The 21,377-nt window shown below is 39.5% G+C and overlaps 1 protein-coding gene across 7 annotated transcripts; it reads right to left on the bottom strand.

Annotated features, from left to right (window-relative positions):
• Positions 1–272: 272 nt before the first annotated feature.
• On the bottom strand, positions 273–21,372 carry LOC101707783 (deoxyribonuclease TATDN3-like). Of its 7 annotated transcripts, none has more exons than XR_015438942.1 (5): positions 21,225–21,372; positions 19,225–19,257; positions 18,073–18,438; positions 1,740–1,815; positions 273–1,526 (listed from the first exon to the last, which is right to left on the bottom strand). XR_015438942.1 is itself a non-coding variant. In XM_087180918.1 (5 exons), the coding sequence occupies exons 2-5, from the start codon at positions 19,248–19,250 to the stop codon at positions 1,477–1,479; spliced, it is 237 nt and encodes a 78-aa protein (XP_087037044.1). In that variant the 5' UTR covers positions 19,251–19,257; positions 21,225–21,357; the 3' UTR covers positions 273–1,476. The 7 variants fall into 7 exon arrangements, 3 of the variants coding, with proteins under 3 accessions (XP_087037044.1, XP_021111472.1, XP_021111471.1); XM_087180918.1 differs by having other exon boundaries at positions 18,073–18,157; positions 21,225–21,357; XM_021255813.2 differs by lacking the exon at positions 1,740–1,815 and having other exon boundaries at positions 18,073–18,157.
• Between the last annotated feature and the right edge of the window lie 5 nt (positions 21,373–21,377).

The raw sequence follows: 21,377 nt of genomic DNA, 5'->3' as shown, positions 1-21,377 counted from the left end.
AGTGCTGGGTTAGCTCTGAGCATCTTAAAACAGTTTAGAATGCAAGACAGATAGCAGAGTTTCATTGGGGAACTGCTGAGCACCCAAATGGTAGCTTCAAAGCACTGTGTCTTGGGGGAAGACAGTGAAAGGAAAGAACCTTAAGTGAGGCCAGGATAAGAGAATGCTGAAGAACAAACCTTATTTTCAGAATTCAGCCCAGCATAGCTTCTGGCACTCTCTCCCTCCTTTGGAGAGAATTGCACAAACTTTCAAGGAGGGCTACTGATCAAAACACTATGAGAGCTATATTTATTTATTTTCAAGCACTAAACAGATTCCTTAAAGAAGCTGAGGTACTAGAGCATTGAGGAGAAGGGAAGCAAGGCAGAGGAGTTAGGGATTACGGATTGGGTGAGAAAAATTACATCTGACTCTACCTCCAGGTAAACTGAGGTACTAAGACATTATGCTTCTCAAAGGTTGCAAGATTATACCTACAATGATGTCATATGATACTGATGTCATGTCATACCCAGAATGATATGACAAACTGTGTCTGTTACAGGAGAGAAACTTAGTTTTAGTGATGATTATAAACAGAGTTAAACTTGGAATAGAAAACAATTAAAAATGAAGATATCAGTGTAAAAGAAAAACTAATTATGACAATTTATTCCCACTCTTCACCAATTTGGATTTAATTATGTTGCAAGTAGATAAATATATCTACATCAGTAAATACATTTCCTATAAACTTGGCTCTTTTATTTGGCTAATTTATCTTTACAGTGCTTACCTATAATGCTTAGGCTGTCGATTGCTGCTCAAAGATTTTAAAAAATCATCATATGGAAAGAAAAAGAACCCAGTAGTGACAGTGTCAATTAATACAGGCACTGTGAAAAATGATAGGAGGGTTCTTCAAGAAATTTAAGAAGGCTATGTGATTCAGCAATCCCATTTTTGGGTAATAACCAAAATATTTGAAAATGGTGTGTTGAAAAGATATCTATACTCCATGTTCATTGCAGCACTACCCATAATAGCCAAGTTATAGAATCAACCTAAATATATAAAAACAGAAAAATTGACAAAGAAAATGTGGTACATATACACAAGGGACTAGCATTCCATCTTAAAATGGAAAGAAATTCTTCTGTAACAACATGGGAGAATCGGAGGGCATTATGTTAGGGGAATAAGCCAGGTACAGAAAGACATACCTTACAGGTTCTCACTCAGATGGAGGATCTAAAACAATCAAACTCATGGAAGAGGGTAGAATGGTGATTGCAGAGGTTGGGGTTGGGCAAATGAAGAGAGGATAGTAAAGAGGTGCAGTGCCTCAGATGGGAGGAGCAAGTTTCAATTTCCTTTATTTGTATGAGTTTTATCGCAGAGCCTAGTGGATATAGTCAACAATGGTGTATTTTACATTTCAAAATCGATGAGAGTAATTTTCAAATGTTTTCACTACAGGGCCGGGGATTTAGCTCAGTGGTTCTGCCGCCTGTCTTGTAAGCGCAGGGACCCGGGTTCAATCCCTGGCACCAAAAAAAAAAAAAATTGTTTTCATTATGAAAGAGAAGCATGTGTATGCTAACTAGCTTAGTTTAATTAATCCACATTTATTCATAAATCATAATATCATCTTATACCCACAAGTACATATAATTTTAATTTGTTAATGTTTAATTAAAAACTAATTAGAAAAGAGGAAAGAAAATGAAAAAAATTAAAATAAAAATACAAATTACCAGAACTACTGCTCATATTCTGCCATTTCCTGTGTAATTGGGGGTAATTACTTCTACTTTTCTTCTCTTTGGTCAACTAAAAAGGAGAGTTAGATCAGATTATCTCTAAAACCTACGCAATTTCTAGCAGTTCTGTAAATTTAAATATATGTGCACATGTGGTTTTTATGTATACTCAGAAAAGAGAAAGAGAAATTATATAAATGTATGATTTACAGTCTTCAAATCTTTTGTTTTTCAAGATCACCTACGAGAAAAATGTTCTGGCAGTACTAATCTAGCATATGATCAAGGCATAATTAATCCCCAGGGTGGGATTCTTGACGTCTTAAAACAACAAAGTAGGAATGTAACAGAAGAGCAACATACAGATACTCTTATCAGTGTCTTAACTTAATCATAAAAATCAGAACCTGGGGCAGATCTCGGGAACTTAAATCTCCTCAGAGGTTGTATTTTCCTCATCCTCAATGTTGGCATTTTCTGGATGAGCTGGTGAGCTTGGTACCTACAGAGAGCCTGGGTCTATCCTACTTAATAATCTGGTCCTTCACACTGCAAACCAGATGCTGCAAACCAGAGTCTAAGAACAACATTCTAATCTACTTGTCAATTCACTCTCCTTAGTTAGTGGTTCTAATGTTTTCTGCACTTTAGAAGTACTAAGAGAGATTTTTAAAATTTGGATGTCCAAGTCACATGCTATACCCATTTCACTGGAATCTTTGGAAGAGGAAGCCAGACTAAGTAATTTTTTATAACTCCTGAGGTGATTTCATCATGCCATCAATTTTAAGAACTGGTGTTCTCTACCAGTGCTTCATATGCTTTAATGTACACATGTGTTTCCTAGGAATCCTGTTTATAGCAGACTCGGCAAGTCTGGGATGGAGCATGATATTCTGCTTTTGGTGAGGTCTGGGGAATCACACAAGGGGGAATAAAGTTCTCAGTTTTATGACAACTTTATATCTTTCTCCTTTCACAAACCTCCAGCACTTCTTCCCCCATCCATCCAACCAAAAGATCAATCAAAAGTATGAATTCAGAGATAGAAAATCCATGGTAAAAAATGAATGATTGATTTTGAAAGAGAATTTTACAGAAATTTGAAACTGGAACAAATGGTGAACTGAGGAGTCGATGTTTGTGCTATAATTAATCAATCATTTGAGCAATATAACAAGTTTCTAGGAAACTGCCACTTAGAAATTAAGTCTGAGCCAGGTATGGTGGTGCATGCCTATAATCCCAGCACTCCGGAGGCTGAGGCAGGAGGATCACTCCAAGTTCAAGGCCAGCCTTGGCTACATGGTGAGTTCAAGGCCAACTTGAACTACAGACAAGACCTTGTCAATGAAGGACCCTAGTTAGCAAGACAGACTCCATATTGCTGCTTGACCCACCTGCCTGCCCTTTAGATAAACTCAGAAGGAGGAAGCTTAAAATCCTCCTTCCCTTAGAAAGTCTCTTTAGAAATAACAATTAATCAACTATTGTTTTACAAATGTTCTAACAGCAGGATGTCCGATTCTGTGCCCTTAGCTTGTTTTGCTAGTTCTATCCCATAGGGGGGCCTAGAAACTGTTGGCCTCAAAGGTGTATAAAACATGTTTGTCTCCCCCTAGTCGATGCTCGGCTTGGGTCCCGGCCCGTAATAAACTCCTGTGTGGATTTAATATCAGCCTCTGGTTGGTTCTTTCTCACTAGGTGCAATAGTCGAAAGAAGAAAAGAAAGAAAGAAAGAAAGAGAGAGAGAGAGGGAAAGAGAGAAAGAGAGAAAAAGCGAGAGGGAGGGAGGGAGGGAAGGAAGAAAAAGAGAGTCTCAATGAGACAAAAAGAACTTTAAAAAGATAAAAGATATGTTGAACAAAGATACTCCGAAAGTAGATATTCACAAATAAGATTAGTTGAGAAAAACAAGTGTTAACATGCTGATTATGAGAACTTTAACCTGATGAAACCTTCCTATTTAAAGTTTGAGAAAAGTGTCCTCTGAACTCCTTCATTGTATTAGTCTGTTTTCTGCTGCTATCATAGAATACCTGAGATAATTTATAAACAAAAGAGAGTAATCTTGGCTCATGGTTCTGGAGACTGCCAAGGGTGAGAGCATGATGTCACATCTGCTTGGCTTCTGGTGACCGCTTTGGGATGGAAGAGCAAGCCAGCTTGTGCAGAAAAGATGACATGGTGAGAAAGGAAATAAGAAGTTCAAAAATTCAGCTTGCTTTATAACAGCCACTGTCACAGTAACTCACCCCTGTGAGACATGTGAATTTATTCATGAGGCTCTGCTTCCACAATCCAACCACCTCCACTTGCTTCTACCTTCCCACACTTAAGAGTGAAGCCTCGGCATGAATTTTGGTGGGCAGCAAACCTTAACATACTGCAACACTGAAATAGATCTGTCATTCTATTTAAATAAAACTTTATTTAAACAACAACAAGAAACTAAACAAGATTGGTTTCCATGAAATCTTGCTGATTTTTAAATAACTCAATTTTTCTGCTAAATATGCACTTCAAATTTGTATACTTTGTTAAGCTACCTCAAAACACTGATGAGGCTGATACACATGATCATGGGTTTTGGCAAAATGTACCAAGTGTACCAACTCTTTATGCCCCTGTGTTGCTCTCTCAACAAATTTTAGCCTTCCTTAAATGTAAACACTACACTAGAATGTGTCCTAATAATCACTTTTCTGAATCACATAGCATAGAATTCCCAGAGCATGTTCCATAGAACAGTCTGAAAGTGAGATTGTCTACCATTTTGTCAAGTAACACTGGCAGATGCTATACGCATTCCTTTCTCTTGTAGGTTTACCTTGCACATTGGCATGTCACCAAAGGCTTTTATTTCTAAGTTCTCTTGGAAAAATAAAAAAAATAAAAGTAAAACTTCTCAACTCTGTCCAGGCCACTGCCTGCTTTCCCAACTTATTGTCCCACAGAACTCTCCCATGTTCTCCTCTCTCATTACCCCACTTCACTTTAATGTCTTAGGGCACACATTTTTAAAAGTGCTGCTCTAGGGCCAGGGATTTAGCTCAGTGGTGCTGCCATCTGCCTCACAAGCACAAAGTTCTGAGTTCGATCTCTGGTACCAAAAAAGAAAAAAATGCTGCTCTAGCATCACAGACTTAAAAAAATAGAGGTTGAGGGACTCAGAAAAATATTCTGATATGTTCATTTTTCACTCTACTTTCTGTTCCCTCAAAATATCCACTGAACCTATAAATAGCATCCATGACAATTATTTCTGATAAGAAACAGTTTCAGGTAATTAAAAATCCTGGAAAATTTAATTATAGTCTGTATTTAATTAGTGCTTTATATAATTAAATGAACTTTTCTTCTAACTGAAGGCTTGACTTTGAGAGTTGATTATCTAAAAGTAATTTTCTAAACAGTAATTCTTCCCTGCTGAAACATTAGTATGAGAGATGGGTGAACTTGGTTTCCTCAAACGTACCTGCCTTGAGTTCCGTATCTCCTTTCACTGATGAGAATGAGCAAGGGTATCAGTGTCCACAAATTAATTAGATCACAGCATTAACTCTGAGTGAGATAAAAATCTACAGCCCTCTGCAAACTTAGGAAATAAATTGTTATTTGACCTGGTTTACTCCTGAAGTTAGGCTGGACTGCATGCCTGATGCATTGTAGGAAACATTCCTTTGATGTGCTTTCCTTTGTTCTCTTTCTTTTCACATAGGGTTGTGTGTCCAGACATTGTACAGGCACAACACAGAGAGCCTACACACAGAAACTGACTTTGCATTTTTGTATTCAATCCAGGACAGGGAACACAGTCTCTATTTTCTTGCACTCTGCTTGAGCCCTGGAACTGGAGAAATGACTATGAGGGGTCACTCTAGTATTCAAGTCAAGAGAAACCAAAGAACACAATTCTGGGCCATGATTATTCCAGCTGAAAATGTCAATAAAGGAAAGCCAAGAAACAGGAAAGGGGTCAAGAGCCAGTGGGAAAAAAAAACAACAGAAAAAAAACAAGAACAAAACCAAGAACGAGTAAAGGAGGCTGCTGGCCCCGGGCCACACAGATTAGCTATGGTGGCACGGAAGGCACACAACAGCTGAGGAGGAGAGAACAAGGACAAACAAACTTGGAACAGTTCTGTCATGCAGACAGGGAAACAAATAAAGGAAGGGGAACAAAAGCATAGCAAAGAAGGGGTCTGCTCATTCACTGACGCATTTAACAAATGTTTACTGAGTTCTCTGTGAAAGAAGCCTCAACCCAATTCACTTGCAAACTTCTGCTCCTACTGCAACAGCCAAAGGTGATTAGATCCCCTGATCTGCTGCAGCAAGGACAGAGCTACTCAAATCCTCTGGGTTTATGGACTGAGATGTAACATAAATGAGTTTATTGTTTACATGAAAAGGGATGCCAGCAAGAGGAATGATGACTGAGAACCAGATCTAGGCACCAGCTTTGCCCATCTGTGCAGCACACAGCCCCTCAGGAGCCCCAGCTAGGATGCAAACACTGCAGGAGAAAGAATCCCAGAGCTACTAACAAAACCCTGCTTTGGCTGGAAATTTTCTGAGTTGCTAAAACTAGGTCTCTAACACAGGATAGGAAAAAATTAAAAATATAATTTTTGTATGTCTAAGGTTTATGACCTGAAACAGTTAAGTTCTTAGGTTTAGATTTAAAGAAAAGCTGGGGGAACCCACTTTCCGGTCCCCCTTCTGTTTCTCTCAGACAGAAGCTATCTTTCTCTCAATAAATTTTTCTTTCTCTTAACCTCCATTGCTCCTAGAATTCATTCTTTGATTTTAGAAAACACAAATTTGCATTTCAGATATCTAGCAGGTTGGGAATTATTGTGAGACCAAAAGTGAACCTAAGCAACGCCATCCTGGCCTGTGAGTAAACTTCCCTCATATCCCTCCCCTTACAGAGTGCTGGAATTCTCCTAAAGATGCATTTTTGTAACCACCCTTCTAACCGCTTGCTCTGCTTCTGTAGATATGCTTTATCACTCCCTGGGAACAGATGGTGCCTGGTGCCTCCCTGTAACCACTGAACCCTGTAGCCATAGAATGTCCTATCTTGACAAGATAACTGGGTTGAAAAAGCTGGGTTGTGAAAGATATTTTGCAGCTGGTTGAAGGACATGTTGACCTCTCCCTGAACTTCTTTGTTTGAGTTACCTATAAAAGCTGTGCTGTCCCCTGCTTCTGGACTTCACTTCTCCTAGAGGGTGGAGTCCACGCACACGAATAAACTCCTTTCAGTTTTTAACTCTGTCTTTGTCCCAGTGTTTGGTGATTTCCTGGCTCACTTGGCATAACAATTATAATATTTCCCTTGTTTGGATTATTTTTGCTTATTTGGATTACTTGCTGCCCTATGTCATTTTGGAGGCCTTCCCACCAAGATCACTGGATGGAGGCAGTTAGACAGGACAGACCCGTGAGGAGCCAACATGGAGGACAATCAAGCCAATATGGAGGATAGTCGAGGATCCAATATGGAGGACAGTCAAGGAGCCAACATGGAGGACAATCAAGACACTCTCACTGAAGGCCAACATTATAAAAGAAGAGAAACTACCACACCCACATAGCATGAATAGCAGTGACTGATATTCTGAATAGGTGTCAATCACCTGGGTGGGGGACCAAGATCTTCCAAGAAAGATCCCTGACCCACTGCTTAACATGAAAATCCTCGCTCATTCCTTGTAAACTCGCTACATGACTTGCTTCCCATTGGATCCCTATTTAATCAATATCACCTAAGCAACTATGCTTGTCATAATCTTTTTGGTTGATCATAGTTTTGTCCCACCTTGAATCCACCTCACCTCGTGGCTTTGCCCCATAAAACATCTTTGAGAAGCAAGACTGGTGGGCAACCCACTTTCTGGTCCCCCCTTTGTCTCTCTTAGACAAAAGCTACTTTTCTCTCAGTAAATTTTTTTTACTTAAAAAAAAAAGAAAAGAAAAGAAAAGAAAAGAAATGCTGAAAAAAATTCCACTCCCTAAATTTTTCTCATTGAAATTTAAGGACAAGATGTAGTACCACAATTCGAGAAGAATGAGAATAGTATCATATTTCCACACACTTGGTGCTTTCCTGCTTTTGAAAGAATAATTTATTTTTAGATATGAAGCTTCATATTCAAGACTGACAGTTACAATAGACTTCCAAACAGTCTTACAATTCCATAGTTTTTAATTTAGTTTTATAATGTTCAGATGGTGATATGAATATAAATGGTACCTCAATTACTTTTTAAATGAAATACTTTGATGAATATATCCATTTTCTCCTGACAGGGAATTATTATTGCTTTAAATTTAATCTTAGTTCTTCACATGCTACAGGAATTCTCATGGCTAAACTGTTTTAAATTATCTTAATTTATGATCCATCCAGCATAAAAAATGAATGTGCTTTACCTACAATAAGGCAGAATAACATGAAGTGGACTGTAGATGACTTTAAATTTCATTTTCTGGAGATATTTCCTTAGAACATATCTCCTGGGTAGCTAAAAATCAAATCCCCGGATTCATTTCAGCGGCCAAGTTGAAGAGCCAACTGAGTTGATAGTTTGGGTAACTTGTTCATTCACTCAATGGATACAAGACCAAAGGGTCAAAGCCAGAGGCTCTGCTGAATCAAAGGGCAAGCTAGCCTTCAGGTCTGGGAGGCCACTGAGAGATCAAGGGCCCACTGGTGTTTTCCTAGGACAAGGCTGTGATTACTCATCTCGTAGGAGAGATTTGCTCTCTGCTCTATTTTGGGAACACTTTGCGAGGAGAAGGTAGGGGAGAACAGGATCCAAATATACTATAAATAAATCTGATACATGTGGCTGAGACAGAGAGACTAAACTTCCCTTAGCTTCACACCTATTAACAATACATACACTACAGAGTTAAAAGTTATTGTGAAAATCAGTATGAATGCCTTCCTTGTATATGGATCTGTAGTTACAAGTGTGTACTGGTTCAAATCACCATTATTTTTGATTCCCTAAGCACTCCATGTATGTAAACAGATGTCAGTGAAGTGATCTACAGCCAACAATTTAACTTGGATTTGTAAATAAATCACATTGAACAGCTCTATGTACTCAAATCACTGAAGATCAGTATGGTAACAGAACTCTGGGTACTCTTTGTTATAATTTTCGGCTTCTTTGTTCAAGTGCCAAATACCGGCATTTTATAATCACACTATAAATGTGTTTTTGCAAATCTTCACATTTTGAAAAAAACAATTACACACTAAAAACAATAAGGCCTTTGAGGAAAATAACATTACCGGTGTAATATTAAAAACCAGTGCAAGTTTGAAATCAGCACTCTAATGATACTCATATGGTTAAATTTCCATAAGCATTTGCTGTAGAAGTTTAATCATTCCAACCTTTGTGGCATTTTCGCTAGCATCATGATTCCTTCTTTTCAGATGAATGCTTTTGAAGCTAGTCATTTAGCAGTTTAAGCAAAATTTAAAATGCAGTTCAATGGTATCTTTCTTTACCATATTTTTTTCTCTTAACATGAGGGAAATATCTTCAGGCTTCTTTACCTTCACTCAAAACTCCCCAAAGAACTTAAAACATAGTAAAAATATATTTATCAGTTTTTGGAACCACTAAACAAGCTACATTTTGCATAATGAAAAGACATTTCTAAAGGCTATATCCAGCTATTATCATACAGTCTTTACATAGTGTGAAACATTTTCTTTTTCGTAAAAAACCTCGGCTCTAATAGCTTTAAGACATTAATATGCTGGAGAAAAATGTGCATGAACTTATACAACTTTCATTGACCTGTTTACCAATCACCCATGAGCTGATTAGTATTAAGAGAACATACATTATGGGAGAACAGGATGTATATACATCATCATTGTTATGACAACAAATGGAATCATGATACTCATCACTAAGCCCCATTGCCTGTGGAAAAACCTTCCATAAGGAATATTCTAAAAGAAGAAATTGTTGCAAAGTAGGATAAACATCCAATAAAATCGAGAACATAAACAACTGGGAACAGGCCGAATCAGCCCACTGCAGATAGGCAGGTCTGTGCACGCCCTACCGAGGTCCTGAGTCATGCGGAAGACACCGAATCAGCTCTCTGCAGACAGGCAGCCACCTAGTTTCACACTGCAAAGATGAAGAGGACACCAGACCACCAGACCAAGGTGTGAGACTGAGTCTCGCTGCTCCCGGCCCAGAGGTAGGGGCTTCTGAGCCGCCGTCCCACTGCTCCTGGTCAAGAGGAAGGGGCTTCCCCGTCACCATCCCTCCTGCTGCTCCCAGCCCAGAGGAAAGGGCTTTTGAGCCACCTTCGATCCCGCTGCTCCTGGCCCAGAGGAAGGGGCTTCCGGGCCACCATCCCTCCCACCGCTCCTGGCCCAGAGGTAGGGGCTTCTGAGCCGCCATCCCACTGCTCCTGGTCCACAGGAAGGGGCTTCCCAGCCACCATCCCTCCCGCTGCTCCCAGCCCACAGGAAAGGGCTTTTGGGTCACCATCCCTACCGCTGCTCCCGGCCCCTGTCCCACCTCTCCCAGCTCAGAGGAGGTAATCCCTGCAGGTGATAACAGCACCCCGCCCCAGTCAAAATGAGAAAACACGTAAATAAGTCTCAAAACCAGACTTCCAGATCACCTATAGCAACCCCAAAGGGAAATGAGATGGAACACTCTGATACTCAACCACCTAGACCCACTGAACTGGCAACAAAAGGGAATCTGGAAAAAATGAAATCAGAAATAATTTCTCAGATAACAGGAGAAATTGGGCCCCTAGTGCATGACATGATTGATAAATCTAGAGAGGAGCTCAGGAACATGATGGAATCCCAAAATAAGAAACTAATGGTATCCATAAAACAGATGCAAATCGATTTCCAGAACATGAAAAACTCCATTGAAAGTCTACACAGCAGAATGAAACAACGTGACGACAGAATTTCAGATATAGAAGATTGCAATTAGTGACCAGGAAAAGAAAAACTGCTCCAAAATTATAAGGGAACATGAGAAATCAATCCAGCAGCTGCTAGATGATGCAAAGAAGAATAACGTAAGACTGATTGGACTCAATGAAGAAACAGGAGAGAGTGGAAATGACATAAAAAATCTCTTCACAGAAATAATGGCAGAAAACTTCCCAAGCAGGGGAAAAAAGCTTGACATACAGATAAGTGAGCCATATAGGACTCCAAATAGCCTTGATCAAAAAAAGTCTACACATAGGCATATAATTGTTAAGATTCCAGAAACTCAACAGAAGAACAAAGTTCTACAAGCAGTTAGAGAAAAGAAACTAATCACATACAAAGGAAAGCCCATCAGAATCACAGCAGACTTCTCAACACAAACCATCAAGGCAAGAAGAGCTTGGAGTGACATAGTCCAAGCCCTAAAAGAAAACAGCCTCCAACCCAGATTGATGGAGCCTGCAAAACTATCTTTCAAAATGGATGGAGAAATAAGATACTTTCATGACAAAGAGCACCTTAGGAACTTCGTGAATACCAAACCAGCACTCCAAAGAATTTTACACAACATCCTAGGAACAGACATTGAGGATCACAACCCCAAGAAGCAAAGCAGAATGAACCCATCTGGCATGACAAGAAATTAAATGTAAAGCGGGGAGAACCCAACAAAAAGAAAAAGTCATGGCAATGACAAGTCAATATGTTTCAGTTATAACCATCAATGTTAATGGTCTCAATTCACCAATCAAAATAGACTGGCAGAATGGGTCAAAAAGCAAAATCCAACAATATGCTGCATACAAGAAACACACTTCATTCAAAAGGAAACTCATAGACTGAAAGTTAAAGGGTGGAAAACAATACTCCATGTGACAGGAACCCGAAAAAAAGCAGGAGTAGCTATCCTCTTGGCAGATCAAGTAGATTTCAATCCAGCACTGATTAAGAGAGATGAAGAAGGACACTATATCCTTGTAAAGGGAACAATCCAACAGGAAGAGATGACAATCATAAATATCTATGCACCAAACACTAGTGCACCCAACTATATAAAACAAATACTAACGGACATGAAAAGTCATATATGCACTAATACAATTGTAGTGGGGGACCTCAACACCCCACTGTCACAAATAGACAGATCAACTAGACTAAAAATAAGTAATGAAATACTAGAACTCAATCGAACTCTTGAACAAATGAACTTAACAGATGTTTACAGAGTCTTCCACCCCACAAAATCAGAATACACATTCTTCTCAGCTGCACATGGGTCATTCTCCAAAATAGACCACATACTCACATATAGAACATGTTTAAGTAAGTGCAAAGGAACTGAAGTTATCCCCTGTATATTATCAGACTATAGTGCGATGAAATTGGAGATCCATAGCAAAAGAAACTCAAAAAATTTCATAAACATGTAATTGAACAACACACTTCTGAATAACCAATGGGTCACAGAGGAAATTAAAGAAGAAATCAGACAGTTCCTTCAATTAAATGACAATGACAATACAACATATCGTAATCTATGGGACACAATGAAAGCAGTCTTATGAGGGAAATTCACAGCAGTGAATATGCATATTAGGAAAACAGAACGAGCCCAATTAAACAACCTGATGCTGAACCTCAAGCTTCTAGAAAACGAAGAGCAGGATAACCCCAAAGCTCATACAAGGGAGGAAATTATAAAGATCAGAGGAGAAATCAATGCAATGGAGACTAAGAGAATGATACAAAAAAATCAATGAAGCCAAGAGTTGGTTCTTCGAAAGAATCAACAAAATTGACAGACCCTTAGCCAACCTTGTCAGAAAAAGGAAAGAAAAGGCCCAAATCCATGGAATTAGGAATGAAAAAGATGAAATTACAACAGACCCAGGAGAAATCCAGAGGATCATCAATACCTACTTCCAGAACCTATATGCCAATAAGATGGACAACACAGAAGAAACGGACAGATTCCTAGATATGTATGAATTACCAAAGTTGAACGAAGAAGACCTAAAAATTCTGAACAACACATCAACCAATGAAATTGAAAATGTAATTAAAAACTAATCAACTAAGAAAAGCCCGGGCCCTGATAGCTTCACTGCTGAATTCTACAAGACATTTAGAGAGGAACTACTGCCACTACTGTTTAAACTCTTCAATGACATTGAAAGGGAAAGGGAAGCAATACTCCCAAATTCATTTCTGGAAGCAAGCATCACCTTGATCCCCAAAGCAGAGAAAGCCCCAATGGAAAAAGAGAACTATAGGCCAATCTCACTAATGAACATAGATGCAAAAATCCTTAATAAGATACTGGCAAATAGAATGCAGAAGATCATCAAGAAGATCATACACCCTGATCAAGTGGGATTCATCCCAGGGATGCAGGGATGGTTCAACATACGCAAATTAATCAATGTAACACACTATATCAATAGAGCCAAGGACAAAAACCATATGATTATCTCCATAGACACAGAAAAAGCATTTGACAAAATCCAACATGCATTTATGATAAAAACCCTACAAAAAATTGGAATAGATGGTCTCTACCTCAAACTGATAGAAGCCATCTATGAAAAACCAACAGCCAATATCATACTAAATGGTCAAAAACTGAAACCCTTCACACTCAAATCAGGAACAAGACAAGGATGTCCACTATCACCACTCTTGTTCAATATACTTCTGGAAACATTAGCCATGGCAATTAGACAAGAGAAAGAAATAAAGGAATAAAGATAGGTAATGAAGAAGTCAAATCGTCATTATTTGCAGATGACATGGTACTCTATATAGAAGACCCCAAGAACTCCACCAAAAGTCTTCTAGAGTTAATCACCAAATTCAGTCAAGTAGCTGGTTACAAGGTCAACAAACAAAAATCAATAGCTTTCCTCTACACAAATGACAGACGCACTGAGAGAGAAATAGGGCAAATAATTCCTTTCACAATAGCATCCAAAAAACTGAAATACCTAGGAATCCACTTAATGAAAGAAATCAAAGACCTCTTCTCTGAAAACTATGGCACTCTGAAAAGAGAGATTGAAGATGATATCAGAAAATGGACAGACATCCCTTGCTCCTGGGTAGGAAGGATTAATATAGTGAAAATGGCCATACTTCCAAAATTGCTATATAGATTTAATGCAATTCCAATTGAGATCCCAGCAGCATACTTCATTGACCTTGAGAAAACAATCCAAAAATTCATTTGGAACAAGAAGAAACCCAGAATAGCAAAAGCAATTCTAGGTGACAGAGACATGACAGGGGGTATCACAATCCCCAACCTGCAACTATACTACAAAGCTACTGTGATAAAAACAGCACGGTACTAGCAAAGAAACAGACCTGAGGACCATTGGAACAGATTAGAAGATGCAGAAACAACTCCAGACACACTCAGCCATCTCATCTTCGAGAAAGGAGCCAAACACCCTCACTGGAGGAAAGATAGCCTCTTTAATAAATGGTGCTGGAAAAATTGGGCTTCAACTTGCCAAAGATTAAAACTAGACCTGTATCTCTCACCATGCACTAAACTAAAATCAAAATGGATTAAAGATCTAAATATTAAAATAGAAACTCTGAACCAGTTGGAACAGAGGTTAGGTAGAACCCTTGAAGACATCGGTGTAGGAAAAGATTTTATGAACAAAACCTCAGTTGCCCGTGAACTAACACAAACAATCAGCAAGTGGGATCTCTTCTTATTAAAAAGCTTCTGCACAGCAAGAGAAACCACCAGCAGTGTGAAGAGACAATCCACAATGTGGGAAAAAATCTTCACCTGCTCTTCCTCAGACAAAGGTCTACTATCTCGAATCTATAAAGAACTTAAAAAGATCAGACCTCTCAAATTTAAAGACTCAATCCAAAAATGTGCATCTGAAATGAACAGACATTTTTCAGACAAAGAAGTAGAAAGAGCAAATAAATACATGAAAAAATGTTCAACATCACTTGTCATTCGAGAGATGCAAATGAAAACAACGCTGAGATTCCACTTCACTCCAGAAAGAATGACTGCTATCATGAAATCAACCAATAACAAATGCTGGCGGGGCTGTGGGGAAAGAGGAACCCTGCTCCACTGCTGGTGGGAGTGTAGACTGGTGCAACCACTGTGGAAATCAGTATGGAGGTACCTCAAAGAACTAGGACTGGAAGTCCCATTTGACCCCACTATTCCACTGCTGGGGATCTTCCCCAAAGAATTAAAAGAATCATACCACAGTGATACATGTGTGCCTATGTTCATAGCAGCGCAGTTTGTAATAGCTAAAACTTGGAAACAGCCCAAATGCCCATCAACTGGAGATTGGATAAAGAAAATGTGGGTTTTTAAATAAAATGGAGTACTACTCAGCCATAAAAAGTGAGAAATTAGAGACATTTATAGCTAAGTGGATGCACATTGAGGCAACACTCTTAAGTGAAATAAATAGGACACACATGTATAAATACAGAATAGTTTCTCTGGTGTGAGAAACTGAAAGTGTAAATAAGGACTAAAATGTATAATAGGTAATGTGAAATAGGAAGAAAAGGGACAAAGGGAAAGGAAGTGGGAGGGCTAGGGGAAAGGATAGAAGGGAATGGGATTAATATGAGAAAATGGAAAAATAGGAACAAAATCTTTGTAAATAGGGAGAAATGGAGGGGTTGAATGGAGGGCTGGGCAAGGGTGAAAAATAAGAACCAAGAGAGACTATGTAAAGGTGCAAATTTCCAATGATGAATGTCATTATATTGTATACCTAAAATGTACCAATGATTAGAATGAATAATTGATAATGTAAAATAGGAAGAAAAGGTCCAAAGGGGTAGGGGTAGTGGGAGGGGCAGGGGAAAGGAAAGAAGGGAAAGGAAAAATGCTGAGAAATGGACAAAATGGAAATAAAGTCTTTGTAAATAGGGAAGGGTGGAGGGTGTGAAGGGAGGGCTAGGAATGGGGAAAAAATAAGAACCAAGATGCATTATGTAAAGGTACAATTCCCAATGAGAAATGTAATTGTGTTGTATACCTACAATGTGCCAATAAAAGAATTTAATAAAAGAAAAACCTAAAGGCTTCAAAATCAACTAAATGGAGACATTCACCTAAGGAGTAAACAGGCACCCACTTCTCTATGAAGTAGGTCAACAGGGCCCATTTTATCTGCACAGGAACAATGACCTCTGAGGACATAAATGACAGTCCTTGGAGGACTCAGTCAATCACATAAATGTAATCTCAAGGTTCATTCAGTGCCACTGCCATTTTGGCATTTGCCCACCTTCATGCTTGAAGGTGTATTCTTTCTTGCTCTCTCTGAAAATCTATCATTTTGCAGTAAACCCTACCTATACTCTATATGATAGTCTACGTGTCTTATTTAAAATCTTTCATCAAAGACACACAGAATCAAGGTGTGTGGCCAGTTCTTTGCAATGGTAGGACACCACCGTGTTAGGACCCGGCTTCTGAGTAAGACTGTCTCGTTTTCCTTTTTATGTGTGCGCTGTCTGCCCCATCTAGAATCTTGCTTCCAAGAGAAGGCTCTCTCTCCATGCTGAGAGCAGTGGCTGGCACATAGGAGATGCTCACCAAACACTGGCTGACTAAATAATGGATGCCTATGAGCATAAATGTCTACATAAACAGTACATGTACTGCCAAGTATATAGTGTGCTCCTGCCATGATTCTCAACATTTTGCGAATTGTAACTCTGTGTCAGTAAAGCTAATTGTATCACACTCAACAACTCAGGAGGACAAGAGCGTAAGTGTTTTTCCCTGAAGTGAATTACAACTAATTTTGTTTTGAAATAAGCAGAACTAGCCAGACATAATGATGCATGCCTATAATCCCAGCACTCTGGGAGGCTGATGCAGGATTGTAAATTCAAGGCAAGCCTGGACAACTTAGCAACTAGTGAGACTGTATCTCAAAATAAAAATGGGCTGGGGATGTAGCTCAGTGAGAAGGCCCTGGAATCAACCCCTAGTACACAAACAAACAAACAAACAAACACAGAGTTGTCCTGGCTATCTTCACAGAAGGACAGAAATATATTATATAAAAAAGTGGCATGTACTTTAATTTATTCATAGGTAACAAACAGTAATTACATTTCTGGAATGGGACTATCAAATCCATTACGTAATAAAGCACCCAAGAAATTAAGCATCTTTGTGATGCTAAGTCAGGACATGAGCATGAAACATAAGCCATATTGATAGCTGTCTTAGTTATTTTTCTCTTGTTGCTGAGACAAAATACCTGACACCTGAAGTTAAAGGGGAGAAGGTTTATTTGGCTTGTAGTTCAGAGAAGTTTCAGTCCACAATCGGCTGTCTTCAAGGCAGGGATGGCAAACAGGCATCACAGAGAAGAAACAACATGGCACACACAAGGTAGCAAAGTAACAGGGACCTTAACAGCGCCTTCCTGCCCCTTCTGTCTTATTCAGGCTTCTTAGGGCGGGTAGCACTGACGCCCTTAATCCTAGTGCCCTAGGGCCTTGCCCCTCCATGAGTCAATCACACAGTCTAGATCCAGCCACTTCGGAGAAAGCATGAGGCTTTGGAGGACATCTAGACACAGCCCTAACAGTGGCTGAGGGTCAGTGACACCCGTGGGAGGTTCTGCAGAGTACAAACCCAGCACAGCTTGGCAGACCAAGCGCACTCCTGCAGTGATGCCTCTACCTGCAGAGAAGACACCCCTGATTTGAACTCACCTGTCCCCTTAACGTACAGCACCTATGAATCCATATCTTCCTTTTCCCAGATCACTTTTTGTTTTGTTTGCAAAAGCAATATGACCCCAGGACCAAAAAATGTGAAAAAAGTAACCTATAATTACCATCACTTCTGTGTTTTCTCTCCAGTCTTTTCCTTTATAAACTATGTTTTCATATGTGTGTTACTAATATTCTAGAAACTATTTGGTATCCTGCTTTTCTCCCCGTTATGACAAGCATTTCCTATTAATGTACTATATTTAACATTGCGAGTTACATAACCATTCCTTTATTTCTGAAGCCCTAGGAGTCTTCCATTTTTCTCTATTACATTTATCTCTACAGATAATGTTGCAATGAACATATTTGTAAAAGAAGGTAGTGCTTCTTTTGGGTTATTTTCTTAGACTATAAATTAGAGGAGGATTATTAGGCCAAAAGTTATATTTTTTTGGTACTGGGGGATTGAACTCGGGACCTTGCGCTTGTGAGGCAGGCGGCAGAATAACTGAGCTAAATCCCTGGCCCCAAGAGTTATCATTTTTAATGGGTTTTGGTTTATATGACTGTTACCTTTAATGTGATACTTCTTTGGTCTTCTGGTGAAAGCCCCTGCACTGGATGAACACCTAAGCATGGCAGGATGACCCCACTGTAACTAAACATGGAGAAAAAAGTAAGAGGAATAATAGACAAGGAGACTATGATGTCATTCTGAAGAAACAGCAGAAAACAATCTCTTTTCAGGGCTATGTTAATAGGTTTTTTCCTCTTCACCCTCTAAAATAGGTGTCTGATATTATACATCTAACATCATAACCGTGTCCTTATTAGCAACCCTTTAAAAACGTAATTAAAGTAGCATCTTTCTGAAAGTTGAATAATCTTTTCAAATTCTCTTGAATGTTCAGCAACTGCTACAAGGGCCACAATGTTAGCCTGAAAAAAATACGGATAGTTAAGAGTCCCAAATAACACATACAGTTAATATAAATCAAGTGAAATATAAATATTACCTCATTTAATCTACATAAACCTATGAATTAGATTTAGAATGTAATCAAACAACTTGCCCAAGATCATGAGGCTTATGTGATCCCAAAGTCCATACATCTAATTAACCTGAAAGTTGCTGTATGTAAAAGTGTATTAATACACAACCATTTCTGGCTCTATATATCAATTTCTGAGAAGACTACAAAATGCTAGTTGCAATAAATTTCATAAACACTTCCAAAAATAATATTTCCTAACAAATCGAAATGTTTCAGAAAACTTTAATAATATAGCCAGAATTTTCTCCAGAATTTTAAGGACAGAAGGACCAATTTGTTCTGTACTGGTGATAACCAGGTTGGCTTCAGGAACACATTCTGAATTCAGATTAATCTGTCCCTGTCACTTCACTAGCATGTATCTTCAGACCCATTACTGATTTTTAGGCCTTAGCTTCCTCACTTATTAAATGGGGAACAGCTGGCTATAAAATAGTAACTTCTTCAGAAGACTGAAACTCTATATGAAATAAAGTTTATAAAGGGCTTAGATCAGTGCTGGCACATGGTAAACACTTAGTAAATGCAACCTAATATTAACTACAGACGCAACATCACCATAGTATATATAAAAATAGCACAGCTAAACAACATAGTATGCCAAGCTAAGACAACTTGATGTTAGCAGGAAAAACAAACAAAATGGGGGCCATTAAAGATACTGACTTACCTTCTTGGCTTTCTCCAACACATCATCCAGATCCTAAAGTAAGCATAGGTCATCACCATTATTTAGATGAGTAAGTAACTGCTCTTTGCATACATATATCAATGTAGTTGAGGTACCAACATGATAATGTTAACAAAGAATGGGGTGGTGGAAATTCCCACTGTGTTAAAACAGAAACTTCTCCGTCAAATATAAAAGACATTGGGCTGGGGATTTAGCTCAGTGGTTCCAGTGCCTTCCTTGCAAGCCCAAGGACCTGAGTTTGATCCCCGGTACCAAAAAAAAAAAAAAAAAAAAAAAATAGGGCCGGGGATTTAGCTCAGCGGTTGCGCCACCTGCTGCGCACGATCCCCCGGTACTAAAAAAAACCAAAAACCAAAAAACAAAATAAAATAAAATAAAATAAAAGACATTTCTCTGTCCTCCTCTTATTCTGCCCCTCAGCAACATTTGGAACCCCTCATTTGCCTACTCTTTTTAAAATACTTTCCATTCTTGTCTTCTACAACACCATTCTCTCACTGCTGGCTCCATTTTAGTCTCCTCCACTGGCTCTCCCTCCCCTTTCTGACCTAAGGCCCCTCTCCTCTTCTCTCTGCACTAGCTTTAATCTTTTTTTTTTTTTTTTTTTTTTTTTTGGTACCAGGGATTGAACTCGGGTACTTGCGCTTGCGCAGCAGGCAGTGAAACCACTGAGCTAAATCCCCGGCCCAACCTAGTTTTAAGTAATCTCATCTGTTCTCATGGTTTTAAATATCACTTTGTTGAACCCCTAATTTTTATCTCCAGCTTATAACTCTCCTGAACCCATGACTTACATTTTAAAATGATCATTTGACCTCTCTACTTGGATGGAATCAGGCTTTCCAATCTGTCCCAAACACAAGTCTGTTCTCCCCACAACCTATTCCTTCTGCCCATTTCCCCCCTCCCCAAACCTTGTTCTTCACTTATCTCAGTAAACAGGACTACCATCTTTTCACAGCACAAGCTAAAAACGAGCTATCCTCAATTCTTCCCTTTTTCTTGTTCTCCACATCTAATTCCTTAACATGTTCTGTGGATTCCATCTCTAAACTGTCATCTCTAGCATCCCATGGACTCCATCTCTACAATGTACCATGACTACATCTACTTCTCTCAGACTCTCCTGTTCTGCCATCATAGTACAACTCACCCCTCTCTTTATCTATATACTGCAACAGCCTCTAACTCCACTCCCCTCCATTTGCTGTAGCGCAGCAGAACAGTCTTCATACGGCTCTCCGATCTTGTCTTTCTCTTAAAACCCTCACCTTTAATCGATCAAAATTGTGTGTCTTATTCAATCCAAATTCCTTACTGGCCTATCTCACTGATATCCCCCATCCGGCTCTCCTGCAAACTTCTCCAGTCTTGTTTCATTCCTGCTCCTAAACTCATCAGGCTCCAGTCTTTTGGTAACAGGAACGGCACAAATTCCATCCCTTCTGGGAGCTGCAGCCTGCCTGCTTTCCTCACCACCCTAACTCACCCCTTGCTCAGCTGCCTCTGTTTTCCTAGCCTCTTAAAAAGTTTTCCCCTGAAACTATGACACCTACTCTTCCTTCTCTATTATTAGTGTCTAGCTTCCAATCAAGCGTGCAAAAACACTTTGTAACTGATTGTGTGTGTTCCTGTGCGTTTTGTTTGTCTCTCTCCCCATCAGAACTGGGGCGCGCGAAGGCAGTGGGTGACCAATTCCTGGGGATAAACAGCTCAACCCCCAGAGGGTAAGAGAAAGGACTCCAGGAACCAGGAACGGCCAATACAAGCTTTGTGGAGATAGACACTTTACTGGGTCAGAAAGAAAACTCAGTGTGGTTGAGGTTAAATACGATATCAGGCAGATCACAAAGGGCCATAGACAAGAGCCTGAGGGGAATGTGGGGCAATGTGCTAAAAGAACAGAGAAAAGAAAATCTGCAGGGAAAAGACGGGGACCTCCCCACTCCCCTAAGTCCCGCCTCGCCTTCACATACGCTGTCGAAGTCCGGGTCGGAGAGGTGGCAGTGACAATCCACCAGCCCCACGCTCGCCGCCCCCATGGCCGCAGCTGAAGCTGCCGTCCTATTCCCCACCCCCAAGTCTACGGAGCAGGATCCGGAACTATTCTGTGGCAATGCCCGCCGTTT

Source organism: Heterocephalus glaber, unplaced genomic scaffold (assembly GCF_053883595.1).
Source record: "Heterocephalus glaber isolate CG9 unplaced genomic scaffold, H.glaber_assembly_v1.0 deba00001465, whole genome shotgun sequence".
In the NCBI taxonomy this organism is placed as follows: domain Eukaryota; kingdom Metazoa; phylum Chordata; class Mammalia; order Rodentia; family Bathyergidae; genus Heterocephalus; species Heterocephalus glaber.
The sequence above is the reverse complement of the archived record's forward strand: the minus strand, read 5'-3'. Positions and strand labels throughout refer to the sequence as shown.